This window comes from Ornithorhynchus anatinus, chromosome 21 (assembly GCF_004115215.2).
Source record: "Ornithorhynchus anatinus isolate Pmale09 chromosome 21, mOrnAna1.pri.v4, whole genome shotgun sequence".
NCBI classification, from domain to species: Eukaryota; Metazoa; Chordata; class Mammalia; order Monotremata; family Ornithorhynchidae; genus Ornithorhynchus; species Ornithorhynchus anatinus.
In genome coordinates, this window is record NC_041748.1 from 1,831,498 (window position 1) to 1,852,268 (window position 20,771).

The 20,771-nt window shown below is 54.0% G+C and overlaps 1 protein-coding gene across 1 annotated transcript; it reads right to left on the bottom strand.

The window, feature by feature from the left end:
* BPIFB2 (BPI fold containing family B member 2) lies at window positions 1-15,280 on the bottom strand. Its single transcript, XM_039910062.1, has 13 exons — window positions 15,172-15,280; window positions 13,356-13,452; window positions 11,975-12,079; window positions 9,907-9,967; window positions 9,410-9,470; window positions 8,518-8,609; window positions 7,294-7,479; window positions 5,977-6,030; window positions 5,075-5,245; window positions 4,338-4,405; window positions 2,811-2,935; window positions 989-1,065; window positions 1-42 (listed from the first exon to the last, which is right to left on the bottom strand). Exons 1-13 carry the CDS (start codon window positions 15,278-15,280, stop codon window positions 1-3), a joined length of 1,248 nt encoding a protein of 415 aa, XP_039765996.1.
* Window positions 15,281-20,771: the final 5,491 nt, after the last annotated feature.

Here is a 20,771-nt window from a genome sequence, read left to right on the forward strand (position 1 = left end):
TCACTGGTGGACCGCCAGTCCGCAGGATATAACCACCTGACCCTGGCATGGGAAGAAAGGGAGAGTCAATCAATCGGTCAATCCGTCGGTGGTATTTATTGAGCGCTCCGTGGGTGCAGGGCACTGTACTGAGCGCTTAGGAGAGTCCAGGAGAACAGAGAGGGTAGACACGTTCCCTGCCCACCACGAGCTGACAGTCTAGAGGACAATCATTCATTCATTCATTCATTCAATGGTATTTATTGAACGCTTACTGTGTGCAGAGCACTGTACTAAGCGCTTGGAATGGACAATTCAATCAATCGATCGATGGTAGTTATTGAGCGCTTAATGGGTGCAGGGCCCTGAACTGAGCGCTTGGGAGAGCCCAGTAGAACTATAAGCAAGTAGCCTGGCCTAGTGGCAAGAGCCCGGGCTTGGGAGTCAGCGGTCGTGGGTTCTAATCCCGGCTCCCCCACTTGTCTGCTGGGCGACCTTGGGCAAGCCACTTGAGTTCTCTGGGCCTCAGTGACCACATCTGTCAAATGGGGATGAAGCCTGTGAGCCCCACGTGGGACAACCTGATGACCCTGTATCCACCCCAGCGCTTAGAACAGTGCTTGGCACATAGTAAGCGCTTAACAAATACCATCATCATTATTATTATTAATCCCGGCTCCGCCACTTGTCTGCCGTGCGGCCTTGGGCCAGTACTTCACTTCTCTGGGCCTCATCTGCAAAATGGGGATGAAGACTGGGAGCCCCACGTGGAACAACCTGGTGACCTTGTATCCACCCCAGCGCTTAGAACAGTGCTTGGCACATAGTAAGAGCTTAACAGATGTCATTATTAGTATTATTATTATAAACAGACCCATCCCCTGCCCACGAGGAGCTGACAGTCTGGGGGGCCGGGGGGAGACGGCCATGAGTAGAAATAAAGAAATGAGGGATCTGGCCATGAGCGGGGCCGGAAGGGGGTGAAGAAGAACCCCCCCCCCCCCCTTACCTCATGGATGGAGAATTCGGGGTGAACGTAGTCGACGCCGACCAGATTAGGTAAGGTGAGCCCCAGCCCCAGGATGGCTGAACGAAAAGAGGGGGACACAGAGGTCAGAGTGACCCCCTTCCCCCCGAGAACTGCCTCACCCCCCAGATTCCCCGACCCGAGAGAGCAGCTCGTCCACTCCGACCGCGCTAAGCCATCCGTCAATCCTATGTACTGAGCGCTCACCGCGTGCAGAGCACTGGACTGAACGCTCGGGAGAGTCCACCAGAACGGAGTCGGGAGACGCGTTCCTGCCCGCAAGGACCTGACGGTCTACTGGTCAATGGGAGGTATTTACTGAGCGCTTCCTGTGGGCAGAGCACCGTACTAAGCACTTAGGAGAGTTCAGTCCGGTAGGGTTGGGAGACAAGGACCTGACGGTCTACTGGACAGTGGGAGGTATTTATTGAGCGCTTCCTGTGGGCAGAGCGCTGTACTAAGCACTTAGGAGAGTTCAGTCTAATAGGGTTGGCAGACAAGGAGCTGACGGTCTAGAGGTCAATGGGAGCTATCTATTGAGCGCTTCCTGTGGGCAGAGCGCTGCATTTGAGTGCTTAGGAGCGTTCAGTATAACAGAGTCGGTAGGCACGTTCCCCACCCACCACGAGCTGATAGTCTAACCATCAACTACAAGCTGAATGCTTACTGTGTGCAGAGCACTGTGCTGAGCGCTCGGGAGAGTCCAATAGAACAGCGTCGGTAGACACGTTCCCTGCCCACAACGAGCTGACAGTCTATCGATCCATCAGTGGTATTTATTGAGCGCTTCCTGTGTGCGGAGCACTGTACCGAGCGCTTGGGAGAGTCCAATCCAAGAGTCGGCAGACACAGAAGGAGCTACAGTCAAACCATCGGTACTATTTATTGAGCGCTTCCTGCGTGCAGAGCACTGTACTGAGCGCTCGGGAGAGTCCACTAGAACAGACTCGGTAGAAACGTTCCCTGCCCACAAGGAGCTTACAATTAATCGATCCGTCAGGGGTATTTATTGAGCGCTTCCCGTGTGTAGAGCACTGTACTGAACGCTGGCGAGCGTCCGATCCAACAGAGAGGGTAGACACGTTCCCTGCCCACAGGGAGTGGGAGGGGGAGATGGACAAGGGAGGGGGTGATTCTCTGGGGGTCGGGGGTCGCGCCCCAAACTCTGACCTTTGACCCCCCGCCTCTGGGCCACCCCCCCGTCTCACCGTTCAAGTGGAAGAGCAGCGGGTTCTCCACGAGGGGGGAGATCTTCTCCGTCAACCGGGCCATCTGCCCCAGAGACCCCCCCCCAAAATGTTCATTCATTCATTCGATAGGATTTATTGAGCGCTTACTAGGTGCAGAGCACTGTACTAAGCGCTTGGAATGGACAAATCGGCAACAGGTAGAGACGGTCCCTGCCCGTTGACGGGCGCACAGTCTAGTCGAGGGAGACAAACCGCCAAGCCCGGGGGGGTCTTGAGGACAGGCTGTGGCACCCGAGGGCTCCTCGGGGGAAAGTTGGGGGGCTCTCCTCCCCTGTCGCCCTGGCAAAGGCCCACTGGGGAGGGCCAATGTCACCGCCCCCCCGGGAGGACCCCAAGAGTTTCACCACTTCCAGAATTCCCCAGGAATCGGGCCTACTCCCAGGATGCCAAGTCGCTTTCAGAACTCTAGGAGAAGCAGAGTGGTCCCCGAATTCCTGGGGAGCCGAAGTTATCCCGGAATTCTCAGGGACACAGTTCTTCCCGGAATTCCCGGGGAGACGGTCAGTCCCGGAGTTCCTGGGGAGCCAGAGTTAGCCCAGAATTTGCAGGAAGACAGTCGCAGAATTCTTGGCGAGCCAGAGTCACTTCCAGAATTCCCGGAGAACCAGAAGCTCCCAGAATTTCTGGGGGGCCAGAGTTGGCGCAGAGTTCCCGAGGAGCCAGAGTCACGTCCGGGGTTCTGGGAGAAGCAGGGTGGCCCAGAATTCCCAGGGATCTAGAGTTACCCCCGAACTCCCGGGCATACATTCACTCCCAGAGTTCCCAGGCAGCCAAAGGTTTTCCAGAATTCTCGGGGAGACAGTCTCTCCCAGAATTCCCAGGGAGACAGTCCCAGAATATCCGGGGAGCCAGAGTCACTTGCAGAATTCCTGGAGAACCAGGAGTTAAGTTCCTGGGGGCCAGAGTTATCTCAGAAATCCTGGGAAGACCGCGGGTCCCAGAATTCCCAGAGAGCCAGAGTCACTTCCAGAATTCCTGGAGAACCAGGAGTTAGGTTCCTGGGGGCCAGAGTTATCTCAGAAATCCTGGGAAGACCGCGGGTCCCAGAATTCCCAGAGAGCCAGAGTCACTTCCAGAATTCCTGGAGGACCGGAGCCTCTCAGAATTCCCGGGGAGGCAGAATTCTCGGGGAATCCAGGGTCTCAGCCAGGATTCCTAGAGAGCCTCAGTCACTCTCCTGGGGGGCCAAAATCCCCCCTCCGCCCCCATGATGTTAGAAAACATGGCGGCCACTTACATCAATGGTACCCACATTGGACGACCCCACAGTCAACTGGATGTCCCTGGGGAAGAACCGGAGAGAGACGTGGAATTGATAATAATAATAATGATAATGATGTTGGTATGTGCAGAGCACTGTTCTAAGCGCTGGGGGAGATACAGGGTCATCAGGTTGGCCCACGTGAGGCTCACCGTTAATCCTCATTTTACAGATGAGGGAACTGAGGCCCAGAAAAGTGAAGTGACCTGCCCACAGTCCCACAGCTGACCAGTGGCAGAGCCCGAATTCGAACCCGTGACCTCTGACTCCCAAGCCCGGGCTCTTTCCACTGAGCCACGGCGACCCCTCGTCTCTTTGTCAAGCTCTGCGTGGTTCAGTGGCAAGAACCCGGGCTTGGGAGTCAGAGGTCACGGGTTCGAATCCTGCCTCTGCCATTTGTCAGCTGTGTGACTGTGGGCAAATCACTTAACTTCTCGGTGCCTCAGTTACCTCATCTGTAAAACGGGGATTAAGACCGTGAGCCACACGAGGAACAACTTGATAACCCTGTATCTCCCCCAGCGCCTAGAACAGTGCTCTGCACATAGTAAGCGCTTAACAAATACCAATGTTATTATTATTACTAAGCGCTGGGGAAGAACCCGTTGATGCGTAAGGGACGGATGTGGGCTCTGTCGATGGAATCCCCTGGCCGCTCCCCGTGGCCGGAGTGGAGAAAACCCTTAGAGATCAGTCCTGGGACTCTGGAGACCTGGGTTCTAATCCCGACTCTGCCCCTCGTCTGCTGTGTGACCTTGAACAAGTCACTTCCATTCTTTTAGGGAATCCGTGCGGAGAGGAGGAGGAAAAGAGGTCTCACCGGTCCAGGATGGGGGAAGCCTGGAGTTTCACTTTGTTCACAGACAACCGGAGGCCCAGGAGGACATCCTGCAAAGGGGTGAGAGAATCGACTATTATTATTAATAAAAAGTATTAGTAAAAATGTATTTAAAATATAATTGGTATAAGTAATAAATATAATAATCAAAATAGCTGTGGGTTTCGTTGAGCGCTCACTATGTGCCGGGCACCGTACTAAGCGCTGGGGTGGACGCAAGCTCGTCGGCTTGGACACAGTCCCCGTCCCACACGGGACTCACGGTCTCAATCCCCGTTTTACAGATGAGGGAACTGAGGCCCGGAGAAGTGAAGTGACTGGTCCGAGGTCACCCGGCAGACAAGCGGCGGGGCCGCTTCTGACTCCCAGGCCCGGGCTCTACCCACTGAGCCACACCCGTGTCGACCCCTTAGACTTCCCTTGGTGGCTCTCGGCGAGGGGGCCCGACACGGGGGTCGGGGGAGGTCAGAATTAGAAGCATCCGTGGAGCGCTGACTCGGCGCCCAGCACTGTTCTAAGCGCTGGGGAGGATAGAAGGTAATGAGGTTGTCCCACGCTCCCATTTGGCAGGTGAGGGAACTGAGGCCTAGAGAAGTGAAGTGACTGGTCCAAGGTCACCCAGCCGAAAAGGAGGTGGGCGTTGTCTGACTCGTTTGGGGGGGGGCGTTGGGGGGTCCTCCCGGGGTCGGGGGCGGGGGGGTCTCGGCCCGGCTACTCACGGCGTCCAGCGTGAAGAGGGTCTGGGAGATGGAGCTGGAGGAGGGGGCCTGGAAGTAGATGGCGAAGTGGAGCTGCAGGGTCAGAGCTTCCCCCCTGAGGGTGGGCACGGGCACCTCCCGCAGCCGGGCTTTCAACACCACCGGCAGGGACTCCGGGATCTGCCGGGAAATCTGCAGCGGGGAGACCCCGGGACGGTTGCCATTCCGCCGTTCCATCCTATCTATTGAGCGCTTACCGTGGGCGGAGCACTGTGCTAAGCCCTTGGGGAGTACAGTTCAGAAACAAAGAGAGACCATCCCTGCCCACGGTGGGCTCGTGGGGTCCAGGAGGCGTTTACTATGTGCCGGACACTGTGCTAAGCGGTTGGGGAGTACAATTCAGAACCGAGAGAGGCCATCCCTGCCCACGGCGTTCAGGAGGCGCTTACTATGTGCCGGGCACCGTGCTAAGCGCTTGGGGAGTACAATTTAGAAACAAAGAGAGACCATCCCTGCCCAAGGCGGGCTCGAGGCGTTCAGGAGGCGTTTACTGTGTGCCGGGCACCGTGCTAAGCGCTTGGGGAGTACAATTCAGAAACAGAGACAATCCCTGCCCATGCGGCTACTATCGCTCTCCTTCCGCTGCTCCTCCTACCGCTCGTATTTCTACTGCCAGAAGAGTAATAATAATGATGATGGTTTCTGTTAAGCGCTCACTATGTGCCGAGAACTGTGCTAAGCGCTGGGTTAGATAGAAGGTACTTACTTCTACCCCCGCTATTTCTACGGCTGCTACGACTGCTATAGGAAGCGGAAGGGGGGGAGTGATGCCTGGAGGATTTGAGCCATAAATCCCTCCTTCTGGCCTTCCCAGTTCTTCCCCCCCCCCCCCCAAAACTAATCGGAAAATAAGCACCACCAACCTCAGGGATCAATTCTCCCAGGGCAGAAGTCGTCAGTTCATTGTGGTCTGACTCCTAAAACCAGGGGCAAAGGAGAGTAATTGTTACTGTGAGGTTGGTAAGCGCTTACTACGTACGCAGCACCGTTCTAAACGCTGGGGTAGATACGAGGTCATCAGGTTGTCCCCCGTGAGGCTCCCAGTCTTCATCCCCATTTTCCAGATGAGGGAACTGAGGCCCCGAGACGTGAAGTGGCTTGCCCAAAGTCACACAGCTGGCAGGCGGCGGAGGCGGAATTAGAACTCACGTCCTCTGACTCCCAAGCCCGTGCTCTTTCCACTAAGCCACGCTGCTCCTCTAGACTATCAATCAGTTGTACTGTCTGAGCGATTACTGTGTGCCGAGCACTGTGCTGAGCACCTGGGAGACTCCATCACAAAAGCAGAAGCAGCGTGGCTCAGTGGAAAGAGCCCGGGCTTGGGAGTCAGAGGTCATGGGTTCGAATCCCGGCTCTGCTACCTGTCAGTTGCGTGACTGTGGGCAAGTCACTTCACTTCTCTGGGCCTCAGTTACCGCAACTGTAAAATGGGGATGAAGATTGTGAGCCCCACGTGGGACAACCCGATGACCCTGTATCTCCCCCAGCGCTTAGAACGGTGCTCTGCACATAGTAAGTGCTTAACAAATATCAACATTATTATTGGAGAAGCAGCGTGGCTCAGTGGAAAGAGCCCGGGCTTGGGAGTCAGAGGTCATGGGTTCTAATCCCAGCTCTGCCACTTGTCAGCTGGGTGACTTTGGGCAAGTAATTTCTCTGGGCCTCAGTTCTCTCATCTGGAAAATGGGGATGAAGACTGTGAGCCCCACGAGGGACAACCTGATCACCTTGTATCCCCCCCGCGCTTAGAACAGTGCTTTGCGCATAGTAAGCGCTTAACAAATACCAACATTATTATTATTACATTATTATTAAAAGAGTTCAGTCAAACAAACGATCGTTGGTGGTCTTTCCCAGAGCTTAGCACAGCGCTCTGCTCACGGTCTGCGGTCGATAGATACCAGGTTTTTACGGTATTAAGTGCTTACTAATGTGCCGAGCACTGACCTAAGCGCTGGGGTTGATACAAGCTAATCAGGTGGGACACACGGTCCCTGTCCCACGTGGGGCTCTCCGTCTTCATCCCCACTTAACAGATGAGGGTCCAGAGAAGTGAAATGACTGGCCCAAGGTCACCCACCAGAGAAGCGCTGGTGGTGGGATCAGAACCCAGGTCCTTCCGACTCCCAGGCCCGGGCTCTACCCACTAGGCCGCAAGCTGCCAGCCCTGGTCCACTTACCACCTGGCCCACGATGTCCAGATTGAGGGATCCGGCCTTCTGCAGGAGAAGGAAAGCCGAATCCAGCACATCCTGGGAGATTCCCAAACTGAGCATGAAACGAGGGGATCCAGCGTCCGGCGGGAGGGAAAAATGAGGCGAGCCGGCCGGAAGCACGATTGGTTTTCCCAACAAGAAGAGCGTCGCCTGAGGAAGAAGTAGGAGCGGGGATGGGATTTATTGAGCCCCCTCTGGATGCCTCTTAGTACAGTGCTCTGCACCCGGGAAGCGCTCGAGAATAATAATAATAATGGCATTTGTCAAGCGCTTACTATGTGCAAAGCACTGGTCTAAGCGCGGGGGAGGATACGAGGTGACCAGGTGGTGCCCCGTGGGGCTCACAGTGTTCAACCCCATTTTTCAGATGAGGTCCTTGAGGCCCAGAGAAGTGAAGTGACTTGCCCCAAGTCACCCGGCTGACAAGCGGCTGAGCCGGGATTTGAACCCATGACCTCTGCACATAGTAAGCGTTTAACAAATACCAACACTATTATTATTATCATTATTACTTTCTTGCTCCAGCCCAGCCCGCACACTGGGCCCCTCTGATGCCAACCTTCTCCCTGGGCCTCCACCTCGTCTCTCTCGCCGCCGACCTCTCGCCCGCGTCCGGCCTCCGGCCCTGAAGGCCCTCCCGCCTCAAACCCCGCAGACCATCCCTCTCCCCCCTCTTCGAAGCCTTATCGAAGGCCCGTCTCCTCCTCCAAGAAGCCTTCCCTGACTGCACCCTCCTCTCCTCTTTCTGCATCGCCCCGACTGGCTCCCTTTCCTCCTCCCCCAGCCGCACGCCCCTCATGTCCACCTCCCTCATTTATTTCTTTCTCTTCACGTCCGTCTCCCCCTCTAGACCGTCAGCTCCTTGTGGGCGGGGAATGTCTGTTTATTGTCCATTCATTCATTGTCAGTGGTATTTACTGAGCGCTTACTGTGCGCAGAGCACTGGACTAAGCGCTTGGAGAGCCCAATTCGGCAACAGAGAAAATCCCCACCCAACAATGGGCTCCCGGTCTAGAAGGAGGGAGTTCTATTGCTCGGCGTCCGGTAAGCGCTCAATAAATAGATTGAAAAACTGAGGGCGGCCACCTGGTAGCCCCCCGAGAATGAGGGGGAGTGTGAGCGCCCCTGGGCGGGGGCAGAAGTCATCTCCGCCATCCCCCCGCCCACCTGCCCCATCTCAGGCCTCACCTTGATCTCCAAATCCAGGTAGTCCCGGGTGACGATGGGGGCGTCCATAAGCGAGTAGAGGATTTGGGACTCGGGACCAACTGGCGTCAAAGCTGAAGCCCAAAACGCGGCGGGGTCGGTGGCGGGGGAGACGAGAGCAAGAGAGTAGCTTTGGACCCGAAAGTGACTTCAGCTCAAATGTCTTTAGGCTCTTACCACCCTAGCCTGGAAGCTTCTTGAAGGCGGGGCTCCTGTCTTCTCACTCTATCGGACTCTCCCAAGCGCTCAGTACAGTGTTCTGCACACAGTAGACTGGAAGTTCTTTGAGGGCAGGGATCTTGTCTACTCAGGCTATTGGATTCTCCCGAGCGCTCAGTACAGCGCTCAGCACCCACTAGGACTGAAAGCTTCTTGTCTATTCACTCTGGTGTTTGTTAAGCGCTTACTATGTGCCGAGCACTGTTCTGAGCGCTGAGAAGTGATCTGCCCGAAGTCACACAGCTGACAAGTGGCGGAGCGGGGATTAGAACCCACGATCTCTGACTCCCAAGACCGGGCTCTTTCCAATTAAGTCACGCTGTTTTATTGTTGTATTGGACTCTCCCAGACGTTTAGTACGGTGCTCTGCGCACAGTAAGCGCTCAATAAATACGACTGACTGCTCTTTCTCCGTCACCCCGTCACACGGCAGGGGTAAGGAAGGGTGGGTTTGGGGGGCAGGGAAATGTCTGTCCTTGCCTCGTCCCCCCTCCCCCACGCTTCTGGGGTTCGGATGGGGGTCGGTTGGGGGGGGGGGACAAGGTGTGAGGGTCTAATGTGGCTCTCCAGTGGATTTGGGGGGGGTAAAGGGATGGGGAGGGTCCCCCTGGGATTGGCTCACCCCGTCACTGGGTCACCCCCAGGCCGTGCTCACCTGCCAAGGTGCTCATGCGCACGTTCAGCTCCAGGACCAGGTTGGAGATACTGAGGCAGAGCTGGAGACACGGGAGAGGATGGGGGGACGACCCCCCCATCGTCAGATGGACCCCATTGAGAAACAAGGGGACCCCTCACCATCAGCCAGAGCCCCCGGGAGAGACGAGGGGACCCCCCTCTATCAACCGGACCCCCAGGGAAAGAAGAGGGGACCTCTCACCATCCGCCGGACCCCCCCAGGAGAGAAGGAGGAACCTCTCACTACCAGCTGGATGCCCCGGGAGAGACGAGGGGACCCCTCACCATCAGCCAGATCCCCCGGGAGAGACGAGGGGACGCCTCACCATCATCTGGACACCCCAGGAGGGAAGAGGGGACCCCTCACCATCAGGCGGAGGCCCTCGCACACACAAATCCACCTACACGATCCCACACAAACCCACACGTTCACACACCTCTTCCTGTGCCATCTCGCTCCAGGGGAGCCCAACTCACTTGGTTGTTGAACGCCCTTCGAATATGCTCCAGCAGAGCCTTCAGCTCCTCCGGCTCCAGGCTACAAAAATCCAACAATATTCAAATCTTTACTAGCCACAGTCGTCAGTTCTTTATGAGCAGGGAACGTCTCTGCTATTTCTCCTCTACCGTCCTCCCCCAAGCGCTTAGAACAGTGCTCGGCACATAGCAAGCGCTCAGTATATAATCAACATCATGGTATTTGTCAAGCGCATACTATGTGCCGAGCACTGTTCTAAGCTCCGGGGGAGATACGAGGTCATCAGGTTGTCCCCCGCGGGGCTCACGGTCTTCATCCTCATTTTCCAGATGAGGGAACTGAGGCCCAGAGAAGTGAAAGGATTTGCCCAAAGTCACACAGCTGAGAAGTGGCGGAGTCGGGATTAGAACCCACCACCTTTGACTCCCAAGCCCAGGCTCTACCCACTAGGCCCCACTGCTTCTTTACACACCATTGATTGATTGACAGTAGTGGTAATAATAATAATATTAGCAGTTGATAGTCGAAGCGATAATAATAATAATAGCTGTGGTATTTGATAAGCGCTTACTATGTGCCAGGCACTGTATTAAGCGCCGGAGTGGATACGAGCAAATCAGATTGTACTCAGTCTGTGTCCCAGGTGGGGCTCGGTGCTTGGCACATAGTAGGTGCTTAACAAATACCATCATCATCATTATTATTATTATTATTAATCCCCATTTTACAGATGAGGGAACTGAGGCACAGAGAAGTGAAGTGACTTGCCCAAGGACACACAGCAGATAGGGGGAGGGAAATCTAACGGAACCCACCTGTTCCTTCCAGAGGTGATGTTCTCCCTCTGGAAAACGGCATCGCAAGCTGAAATGCTCAAAACTGGGGTGTCCGTGACCCCCTGAGAGACCAAGATATCGGACGAGATGGTCGCCTCCTGACTCAGTTCTAGAGGAGCAGGGGTGCTGCAAGAATAATAGTAATAATAATAATTATAATAATATAATATAATAATGATACTGTTTTGTTTAGCTCAACGTGCCAAGCACTGTTCTAAGCCCTCGAGTAGATCCAAGCTTATCAGGTTGGACGCAGTCCCTGTCCCACATGGGGCTCGCAGTGTTCATCCCCATTTTACAGATGAGGGAACTGAGGCACAGAGCAGTGACTTGCCCAAGGTCACCCAGCAGACAAGTGGCGGAAGCGGGATGAGAACCCAGGTCCTATGAGAGTGCCAGGTCCGGGCTCTAACCATTAGACTACGCTGCTTCTTTCTCTAAGAGAATAATAATGATGGCATTTGTTAAGCGCTGACTACTTGCAACGCACTGTTCTAAGCGCTGGGGAGGATACAAGGTGATCGGGTTGTCCCACGTGGGGCTCACAGTCTTAGTCCCCATTTTACAGATGGGGTAACTGAGGCACCGCGAAGTGAAGTGACTTGCCCAAAGTGAAATGACCGACCCAAGGTCACACTGCAGACAAGTGGTGGAGTCGGAATTCGAACCCAAGTCCTTCTGACCCCCAGGCCGGGGTTCTAGCCACTAGACCACGCCGCTTCTCTGAGAGAAGAGAAGCGACTTGCCCAAGGTCTCATAGCAGGACCGGGACAGAGCTGGGGCTCGAATCCGAGTCCTCCGACTCCTTCTCCTGTGCTCATTCCACTATGAAATAGACTCCTCTCACCCTCCCCACAGCACTCGTGTCTGTATCGATAAGCTCCCTGGCTTCCCCACCCCTTGCAGTCTCTAAATTATCTCAGTGTCCGTTTCCCCTGCTGTGATGTAAGCCCTAGGAGGGCAGGAATCATGAGTACTAACTCTATCGGACTCTCCCAGGCGCGCAGTACAGTGCTCTGCGCACAGTGGACGTTCACGAAGCGATACCGATGGGTTGATTGAAGGATTACTGGTTGTTCCCCACCCCTCCCACCGACCTTTAAGCGCTAGGCCGGGACCAAAACGTCCAGGCCCGGGAAGAGCCCCGTCTTGATTTGGGACAGGTCGTTTTGGCTGCCATCTTGCCACCCCCACCCGATATCCCCGAATCCTTTGGGAGAGCAGGACTCACCTGTCGGCCCGCAGGTGGAACAGTGAACTGACCGACAGACGGAGTCCAACGTCCGGGACCAACTTCAGGGAGAGATGGGGGACCTGGACGGCCCGAAGGTGGACCCTCACGGTGGAAATGGAGACGGTGGGAGATCAATAAACGCCACGGATCGATGGACGGATTGGTAGATTGACTCTCGTCCCTCTTTTACGGTAGCTGTTAAGCGCTTACTATGTGCTCGGGCGTTGGGGCGGATAAGCTGTGCCTCGATCTCGTCTTTCTCGCCGCCGACCCCTGGCCCAAGTCCCGCCTGTGGCCCGGAACGCTCTCCCTCCTCAAATCCCACAGACGGGGACTCTACCCCCTCTTCAAAGCCTTATCGAAGGCCCATCTCCTCCTCCCAGAGGCCTTCCCTGACTGCACCCTCCTTTCCCCTTCTCCCGCTCCCTTCCGCGTCGCCCCGACTCGCTCCCTTTCTTCATCCCCCTCCTCCCAGCCTCACCGCACTCATGTCCGTATCTTCAATTTTTACATTTCTATTCTTGATTGACTCCCCTACTAGACTATAAACTCGCTGTGGGCAGGGAATGTGTCGGTTTATTGTTCTACTGTATTCTCCCAAGTGCTTAGTACAGTGCCCCGCACACAGACAACACTCGATAGGTTCATTCAATAGTATTTATCGAGCGCTTACTAAGCGCTTGGATAAATACGATTGATGGCATGAATAAATACAAGACAATCGAGTTAGAACCCATCCCTGTTCCACAGATGAGGGAGCTGAGGCCCAGAGAAGTGAAGCGACTTGACCAAGGTCCTACAGCAGACGAGTGGCGGACCCGGGATTAGAACCCAGATCCTCTGACTCCCAGCCCCAGGCTCTTTCACCAGGCCACGCTCCTTCTCTAAGAGAAGGGAATAATAATGATGATGGTTTCTGTTCGGCGCTTACTACGTGCCAAGCACTGTTCTAGGCGCTGGGGGGAGATACGAGGTCATCGGGTGTCCGACGTGGGGCTCCCAGTCTTCGTCCCCATTTTCCAGATGAGGTCGCTGAGGCCCAGAGAAGTGAAGCGACTTGCCCAAAGCCACCCAGGGGACCAGTGGCGGCGGCGGGATTAGAACCTCTGACTCCCAAGCCCGGGCTCTTGCCACTAAGCCACGCCGCTTCTCTAAGAGGAAGTGAAGTGACTCGTCCAGGGTCACCCAGCAGACGAGGGGCAGAGGCATGATTAGAATCCGGATCCGCTGACCCCCCAGGCCCCGGGCTCTTTCTACTAGGCCGCGCTACCCATTCTTCCACACTGCCTCAAAGGTGGAGGGAATCTCTCTGGACCGATCTTCGTCCCCCAGTCCAGAGGGTCGGGGGTGGGCTAGGAGGGGAGAGGGGCAGACTCACCGGATGGGATCGGACTCCGGGATTTTCCCCCTGGGGAATTCGGGAACGGTGAGAAGTTGCAGCTGCTTCTGGAGAGGAGCTTTCCCGACCTCACACACTGGCGGAAACACAATAATGTTGGTATTTGTTAAGCGCTTACTATGTGCCGAGCACTGTTCTAAGCGCTGGGGGAGAGACAGGGTCATCAGGTGGTCCCACTTGAGGCAGCGTGGCTCTGTGGAAAGAGCCCGGGCTTGGGAGTCAGAGCTCTGCCACCTGTCAGCTGTGTGACTGTGGGCAAGTCACTTCACTTCTCTGTACCTCAGTGTGCCTCATCTGTCAAATGGGGATTAAGACTGTGAGCCCCAAGTGGGACAACCTGATGACCCTGTATCTCCCCCAGTGCTTAGAACAGTGCTCTGCACATAGTAAGCGCTTAACAAATACCAACATCATTATTATTATCATTATTATTAATCCCCAGTTTACAGATGAGGTAACTGAGGCACAGAGAAGTTAAGTGACTTGCCCACAGTCACACAGCCGCCAAGTGGCAGATCCGGGATTCGAACCCGTGACCTCTGACTCCCAAGCCCGGGTTCTTTCCACCCAGCCATGCTGCTTCTCTAGAAAGAAGAGAAAGCTTCCCGTCAGATTCATCATCATCATCATAATTGTTCATTCATTCATTCAATAGTATTTATTGAGCGCTTACTATGTGCAGGGCACTGTACTAAGCGCTTGGAATGGACAATTCGGTAACAGATAGAGACCATCCCCGCCCAGTGACCAGCTCACGGTCTAAACGGGGGAGACAGACGGCAGAGCGAAACAAAACAAAACAAAACAACATCATTAAGATAAATAGAATCATAGAGATAGACACATCATTAACAAAATAAATAGGTTAATAAATAATATATACACGCTTACTGTGTGCCAGACCCTGTACTAAGCGCAAGGGCGGACACAGGCAGATCGGGTTGGACGCTGTCTCTGTCCCATGTTGGGGGTAATAATTATTATTATGGTACTTGTTAAGCGCTTACTATATGACAGGCTCTGTACTAAGCGCCGGGGTAGATACAAATTAATCAGGTCGGACCCGGCCCGTCCCACGTGGGACTCCCACTCTTCATCCCCATTTTACAGATGAGGGAACCGAGGCCCAGAGAAGTGAAGTGACTCGTCCAAGGTCACATAGCAGGCATGTGGCAGAGCTGGGATTAGAACCCACGACTTTCTGACTTCCAGGCCCGAGCTCTTACTTGATAAGCCAAGTTGCTTTCCTTTTGTAGTACTTATTAAGTGCTAACTAAGGGTTGGGCACTGTACTAAGCGCTGGCTCAGTGGAAAGAGCACAGGCTTGGGAGTCAGAGGTCATGGGTTCTAATTCCGACTCCACTTTGGACAAGTCACTTCACTTCCTTATGCGTCAGTTCCCTCATCTGTAAAATGGGGATGAAGACTGGGAGCCCCACGTGGGGCAACCTGATGACCTCGTATCTAACCCAGCGCTTCGAACAGTGGTTGGCACATAGTAAGCGCTTAACGAATACCATCATTATGATTCATCTCCATTTTCCGGGTGAAGTAACTGAGGCCCAGAGAAGTTAAGGGGCTCGTCCAAGGTCACACAGCAGACAAGTGAGGGAGTCGGGCTTAGAACCCGCGTCTTTTGACTCCCATGCCCGGGCTTACATTTTCATAAATAATTTACAGAGTAATAGGGGTGATGCTATTTACTGGACACCTAACGAGTGAGAGGCACTGGGGGAAAATGCAACCCAAGTGTCTCTCTAGGGGGGAGAGACAGCAGAGAGAGAGATCCGCTTACCATAATCCAAGGCTTTTTGGTTTATTCTCACCACGGATGCCGGCGTCGTGTCAGACTGAGGCAGGATTAGGAGGCCAAGAAATAGCCCCAAGATGTAGATCTCTGCCATGGCTCGTCCGAGCTACGGGCTACCTGACAATAACCTGTCGGTGCATCATTAGCGCTTAGTACAGTGCTCCGCATGAAGGAAGCGCTCAATGAATATCGTCGATTTGATCGATCACGAAAAGCAGTGGGAATCAAACGTTGTACTGGACTCTCCCAAGAGCTCCGCACCCAGTAAGCGCCCAATAAATACCATCGATCGATCGACCGATTGTTCTCTAGAGGGTAAACGTTCCCTGCCCACCGACTGGACCCTCCCAAACGCTCAATCCGACGCTCCGCACACAGTTAAGTGCTCGGTAAATTCCACGGCTTGATTGGCCGCCGATTTCCTTGATCTTGCCCTCCTCCGCCTCGTCCCATTTCCTTCTCCTCAGTTTTTCTCCAGCAAGCACCTGCCGCGAGTCGAGCGCTGTACTAAGCGCTCAGGAGAGGACGACAGACTCAGTAGTCGATATAACCCCTGTTCGCAAAGAGCTGACAATCTATCAAGTAATCAAGAACATCTATTGAGCGCCTACCGCGCGCAGAGCACTGTCCTAAGCGCTTGAGGGAGTCCAGTAGAGCAAGCACGCGTCATCCCTGCTGTCGAGGAGCTGACAATTAATCAATCCATGGTATCTATTGAGCGCCTAATAGGAGCAGAGCGCTGTACTGGGTGTTTGGGAGAGTCCAATAGAGTAATAGGAGCAATCCCTGCCTTGTAAGTAAATTCAAATGCATTTTAGTATTCGTTTTCCCTCGAGACTGTCAGCTCGTTGTGGGCAGGGAATGTGTTTGCTTTTTGTTCTTTTGTCCTCTCCCGAGCGCTTAGCGCAGTGCTCTGCACTCAGTGAGCGCTCAGTAAATACGACTAAGTGCCCAATGAGCACCACCGATGGATCGAGTGATCCGAGACCAAGAACCCAAAGTGGGGTAAGGGCTGTGTCCAATCTCATCATTTTGATTCTCCCCCCAGTCTCTCGCACAGTGCTTAGCACCCAGTAAGAGCTTAAGGAAAATCAAAATAAAGGCACAGCATCAGTGTAAGAAGAAAATGAAATATAAAGGAATGTAACCCCATGGAGGAGCGTACTGTACGATATTAGGTTACTTTTGACCGTGAGCCCCAGGTGGGAAAGAAACTGTGTCCAACCTGGTTATCGGGTACCTATCCCAGTGCTTAGCGCAGTGCTTGGCACATAGTAAAGCGCTTAACAGAGAAGCAGTGTGGATAAAGCCCGGGCCTGGGTTCTCCGCCACCTGTCCGCTGTGTGACCTTGGGCAAGTCACGGCGCTCCTCTGGGCCTCAGTTGCCTCATCTGGAAAATGGGGGTGAAGACCGGTAGCCCCATGTGGGACAGGGACCGGGTCCAACCTGATTCGCTGCTTAGGACAGTGCCTGGCACATAGTAAACGCTCCACAAATACCATAAATAAACCAACACTGTGATTCTTCTTCTTCTTCTTACTGCTATTATCATCGTTATTAGGGTATCATGTAGTGTGTAATAAAGTTATAGCGCAGTACAGTCTATGATGGAATAATATACGAATATCGAATTTCTATTTAAGAATCGCATTCAACGTTTAGAACAGGGCCGGGTACATAGTCGGCGCTTAACAAATACCACCGTTATTATTATTATTATTCATTCTAGGGAACTGGAAGCTGGAGAATCTTCCTGCCGTCGCAATTCGGCGTGGAAGAAAAGTTGCTCACCTCAGTGGGTTTTCTGGGAGGGAGACTTGGTACTTGCTAAGTGCCCACTCGTGGCCAAGCACTGTGCTAAGCGCTGAGGTAGGCACAAGATCAGCCGGTGGGACACAGTCCCTGACCCACACGGGGATCCCAGTTGAAGGGGAAGGGAAGACAGGTGTATAATCATGATGGAATTTAGTAAGCGCTCACTATGTGCCAAGCGCCACCTGGGATAATAATAATAATAATAGTATTTGTGCTAAACCCTGGGGTAAGTACTAGATCATCAGCTGGGACCCAGTCCCCGCCCCACACGGGGCTTCCAGTCTAATGGGGAGGGAGGACAAGTGTGTATGAAGTTCTACTCTGTGCCAAGGACTGTGCTAAGCGCTGGGCTAGGCAGAAAGATCATCAGGTCAGACGCAGCTGCTGATCCACATGGGGCTTCCCGTCTAAGCGGGAGGAAGGACAGGTGTATAATAATGATGGAATTTAGTAAACGCTGTACTGTGCTAAGCACCGTTCTAAACGTTGGGGGAGAGAGAGAAGATCATCGGGTGGGACACCAATCCCTGTCCCACGTGGGATTCCCGGGCTAAGTGGGTGGGACAACCCCCATTTTCCAGACGAGACAACTGAGGCCCAGAGAAGGGAAGTGACTTCCCCAGGGTCACTCCACCTGGAATAATAATAATACCTGTTAAGCGCTTACTATGTGCCAAGCACTGTTCTAAGCGCTGGAGTAGACCCAAGGTGATCAGGTTGGTTCCCCTTGGGGCTGACAGTCTTCAACCCCATTTTGCAGCTGAGGTCACTGAGGCCCAGAGAAGTGAAGCGACTCGCCCAAGGTCACCCAGCAGACAAACGACGGAGCCGGGATTAGAACCCACATCCTCTGACTCCCCAGCCCGGCCTCTCGCCCCTCTCTAATCGAACCCCCGTTTTCCAGGTGAGACCCCTGAGGCCCAGAGAGGGGAAATGACTTCCCCAAGGTCACACCCAGCGGGAAGGTCGGCCGTCCCCTCCCACCTCCCCCTTCCTACCTGAGTCGGTCCCGGGCTTGTCTCCCCGGGCCCCGCAGAGACCACAGAGAGAGATCTCTGATCTGGCAGGCCGGGCCCGGGGCACTGAAGGCTTTATAGCCGTCGGGGGGCTGGGGCAGAGGGAGGGGAGGGGGGCAATTGAATCTGCTTGTGGTCGGGGCTGTTTTCCGGGCAAACAGAGGACGGAGGCGACGTGTGCCACCCTAACAGCAGCCGGGCAGTTCTTCCACGTAATCGGACTCGGAGCCAAATCCCTGGATCTGCCCCCCCTCCCCCGTCTATTCCGCCCTCCCCTCCGCTTGCATTCGATCGTATTTACTGAGCGCTTACTGGGTGCCGAGCCCTGGTCTAAACGCTAGGAAAGGACAATTCGGCCACAGACGGAGGCCATCCCTGCCCACAGCTGGGAAGTCTGGAAGGGGGGAGGCGGGCAACGAAGCAGAACGAGTAGACAGGCATCGATAGCGTCGGTAGAAATAGAATTAGAGAGAGCTGCACATCATTCATATAAATAAATAGAATTGTCAGGATGTACGTATATACATGGGTGCCGTAGTGGGGAGGGGGATTAGCGGGAAAAGGGGGGGGCTTAGTCCGGGAAGACCTCCTGGAGGAGGTGAGCTTTCGGTAGGGCTGGGGAGGGGGAGGGGGCCAGTTCGGCCGATTTGAGGAGGGAGGGCATTCCAGGCCAGAGGTAGGACGGATTTATTTATGTCGCCTCCCCCCTTTAGTTGTGGTGTTTGTTAAGCGCTTACTATGTGCCAGGCACTGTTCTAGACGCCGGGATAGAAACAAGCAAATCGGGTTGGACCCAGTTCCTGTCCCACGTGGGACTCGCAGTCTCCATCCCCATTTGACAGATGGGACGACTGAGGCCCTGAGAAGCGAAGCGACTTGCCCAAGGTCACACAGCAGGCAAGGGGCGGAGCTGGGATTAGAAGCCTTGACCTCTGACTCCCAGACCCGGGCGCTAGCCACTACGCCATGCTGCTTCTCTTTCGTTCATTCGTTTATTCATTCGATCTTGTTTATTGAGCAGCTGCTGCGTGCAGAGCACCGTACTAAACGCTTGGAAAGTACGATTCGCCAATAAGGAGAGACAATCCCTGCCCCCACCGGGCTTACGGTCCACATCCAAACAAGTAAACAGGCATCAGTGTAGATAGAATAAAGAAGCAGCGTGGTTTAGTGGCAAGAGCCCGGGCTTGAGAGTCAGAGGTCGTGAGTTCTAATCCCGGCTCCGCCCCTTGTCTGCTGTGTGACTTGGGAAGAGTCACTTCACTTCTCTGGGCCTCAGTGGCCTCATCTGTCAAATGGGGATGATGACTGTGAGCCCCATGTGGGACCACCTGATGAACTTGTATCTCCCCCAGCGTTTAGAACAGCGCTTAACAAATGCCATTCTCGTTATTAAAGAATTATAGATATGGACACATAATTGATCAAGGTCATTGGCTCAAGAGACTCGAGTTTTTAACCACGCGGAAGAAAGCAGTGTAAACCACTTCCGTATCTCTGTCGAGAAAACTCCTTGGCTACACGAACCAAAATGACTTTACGGCAGAAAATGGGAGGTTCTGAAGAGGGTGGGTCTAGGGAATCGCTGTGGGTCGGAGACGACTCGACGGCATTTGAAGAAGAAGAGCTTAGAACAACGTTGAGCACAAAGTACTGTCTGGAGAAGCAGCATGGCGTGGTGGACGGAGCGCGGTCCTGGGAGTCCGAAGGTCGTGGGTTCTAATTCCGCCTCCGCCTTCTAGACTGAGAGCCCCCTTATAGATTATAAAGCCGTTGTTGGGCAGGGATTGTCTCAGTCTGTTGCCGAATCGTACTTTCCAAGCGCCTAGCCCAGTGCTCCGCACACAGTAAGCGCTCAATAAATACAATTGAATGAATGATTGAGCTTCGCTTCTCTGGGCCTCAGTTCCCTCATCTGTAAAATGGGGATGGAGACTGTGAGCCCCACGTGGGCCAGGGACTGGGTCCAACCCGATTTGTTTATCTCCATCCCAGCGCTTAGAACAGTGCCGGGCACATAGTGAGCGTTTAACAAATACCGTAACAAATACCATAATTATTATAGCAAGCACTTAACAAATGCCGTAAATATTAATATATGTGTTCATAAATATAGTTACTGAAGTTATTATTATTATAATCTCCTCTAAACTATCAGTTTCTTGTGAGCAGGGAACGTGTATACCAATTTTGCTGAATTGGACTCTCTCAACTGCTTAGGGCAGTGCCCTGCACACGGTAATTGCTCAATAAATACCATTCGTTGATATTAGCGTTATAAATATCGCTATTGTTATCATTAACTCCACGGAGTCATTTGGAATGGAATCTCGGACCAGACTGCAATGTCTCCAACCTCTCCGGTCGTCGAATTCACCACGGGACAGAATTCCCGAGCCTGGAAATGATGGTAACATCGCTTAGTAACCTGCATCCTACCGCTGTCGTACGTTGCCTAGCTACCTGCATCCTGGCTCTTTAGTAGCATTCCTCGGCAACCTGTATCCTGCCTCTGTAGCAGTGTTACTTGGCCATCGGCATCCCGCCTCCGTCGTAGCGTTGCTTGGCAACCTGCCTCGGTGGCGGTGTTGCTTGGCAACCCTCATCCTGCCCCTGTGACAGTGTTGCTTGGCAACCCGCATCCTCCTTCTGTCAAAGCGTCGCTTGGCAGCCTCCCTCCTGCCCCTGTGAGGTCACAGCCACGCCCCGTGAGGTCATTCTGGGGGGTCCAGCTTCTTGTCCCTGGGGGCCAG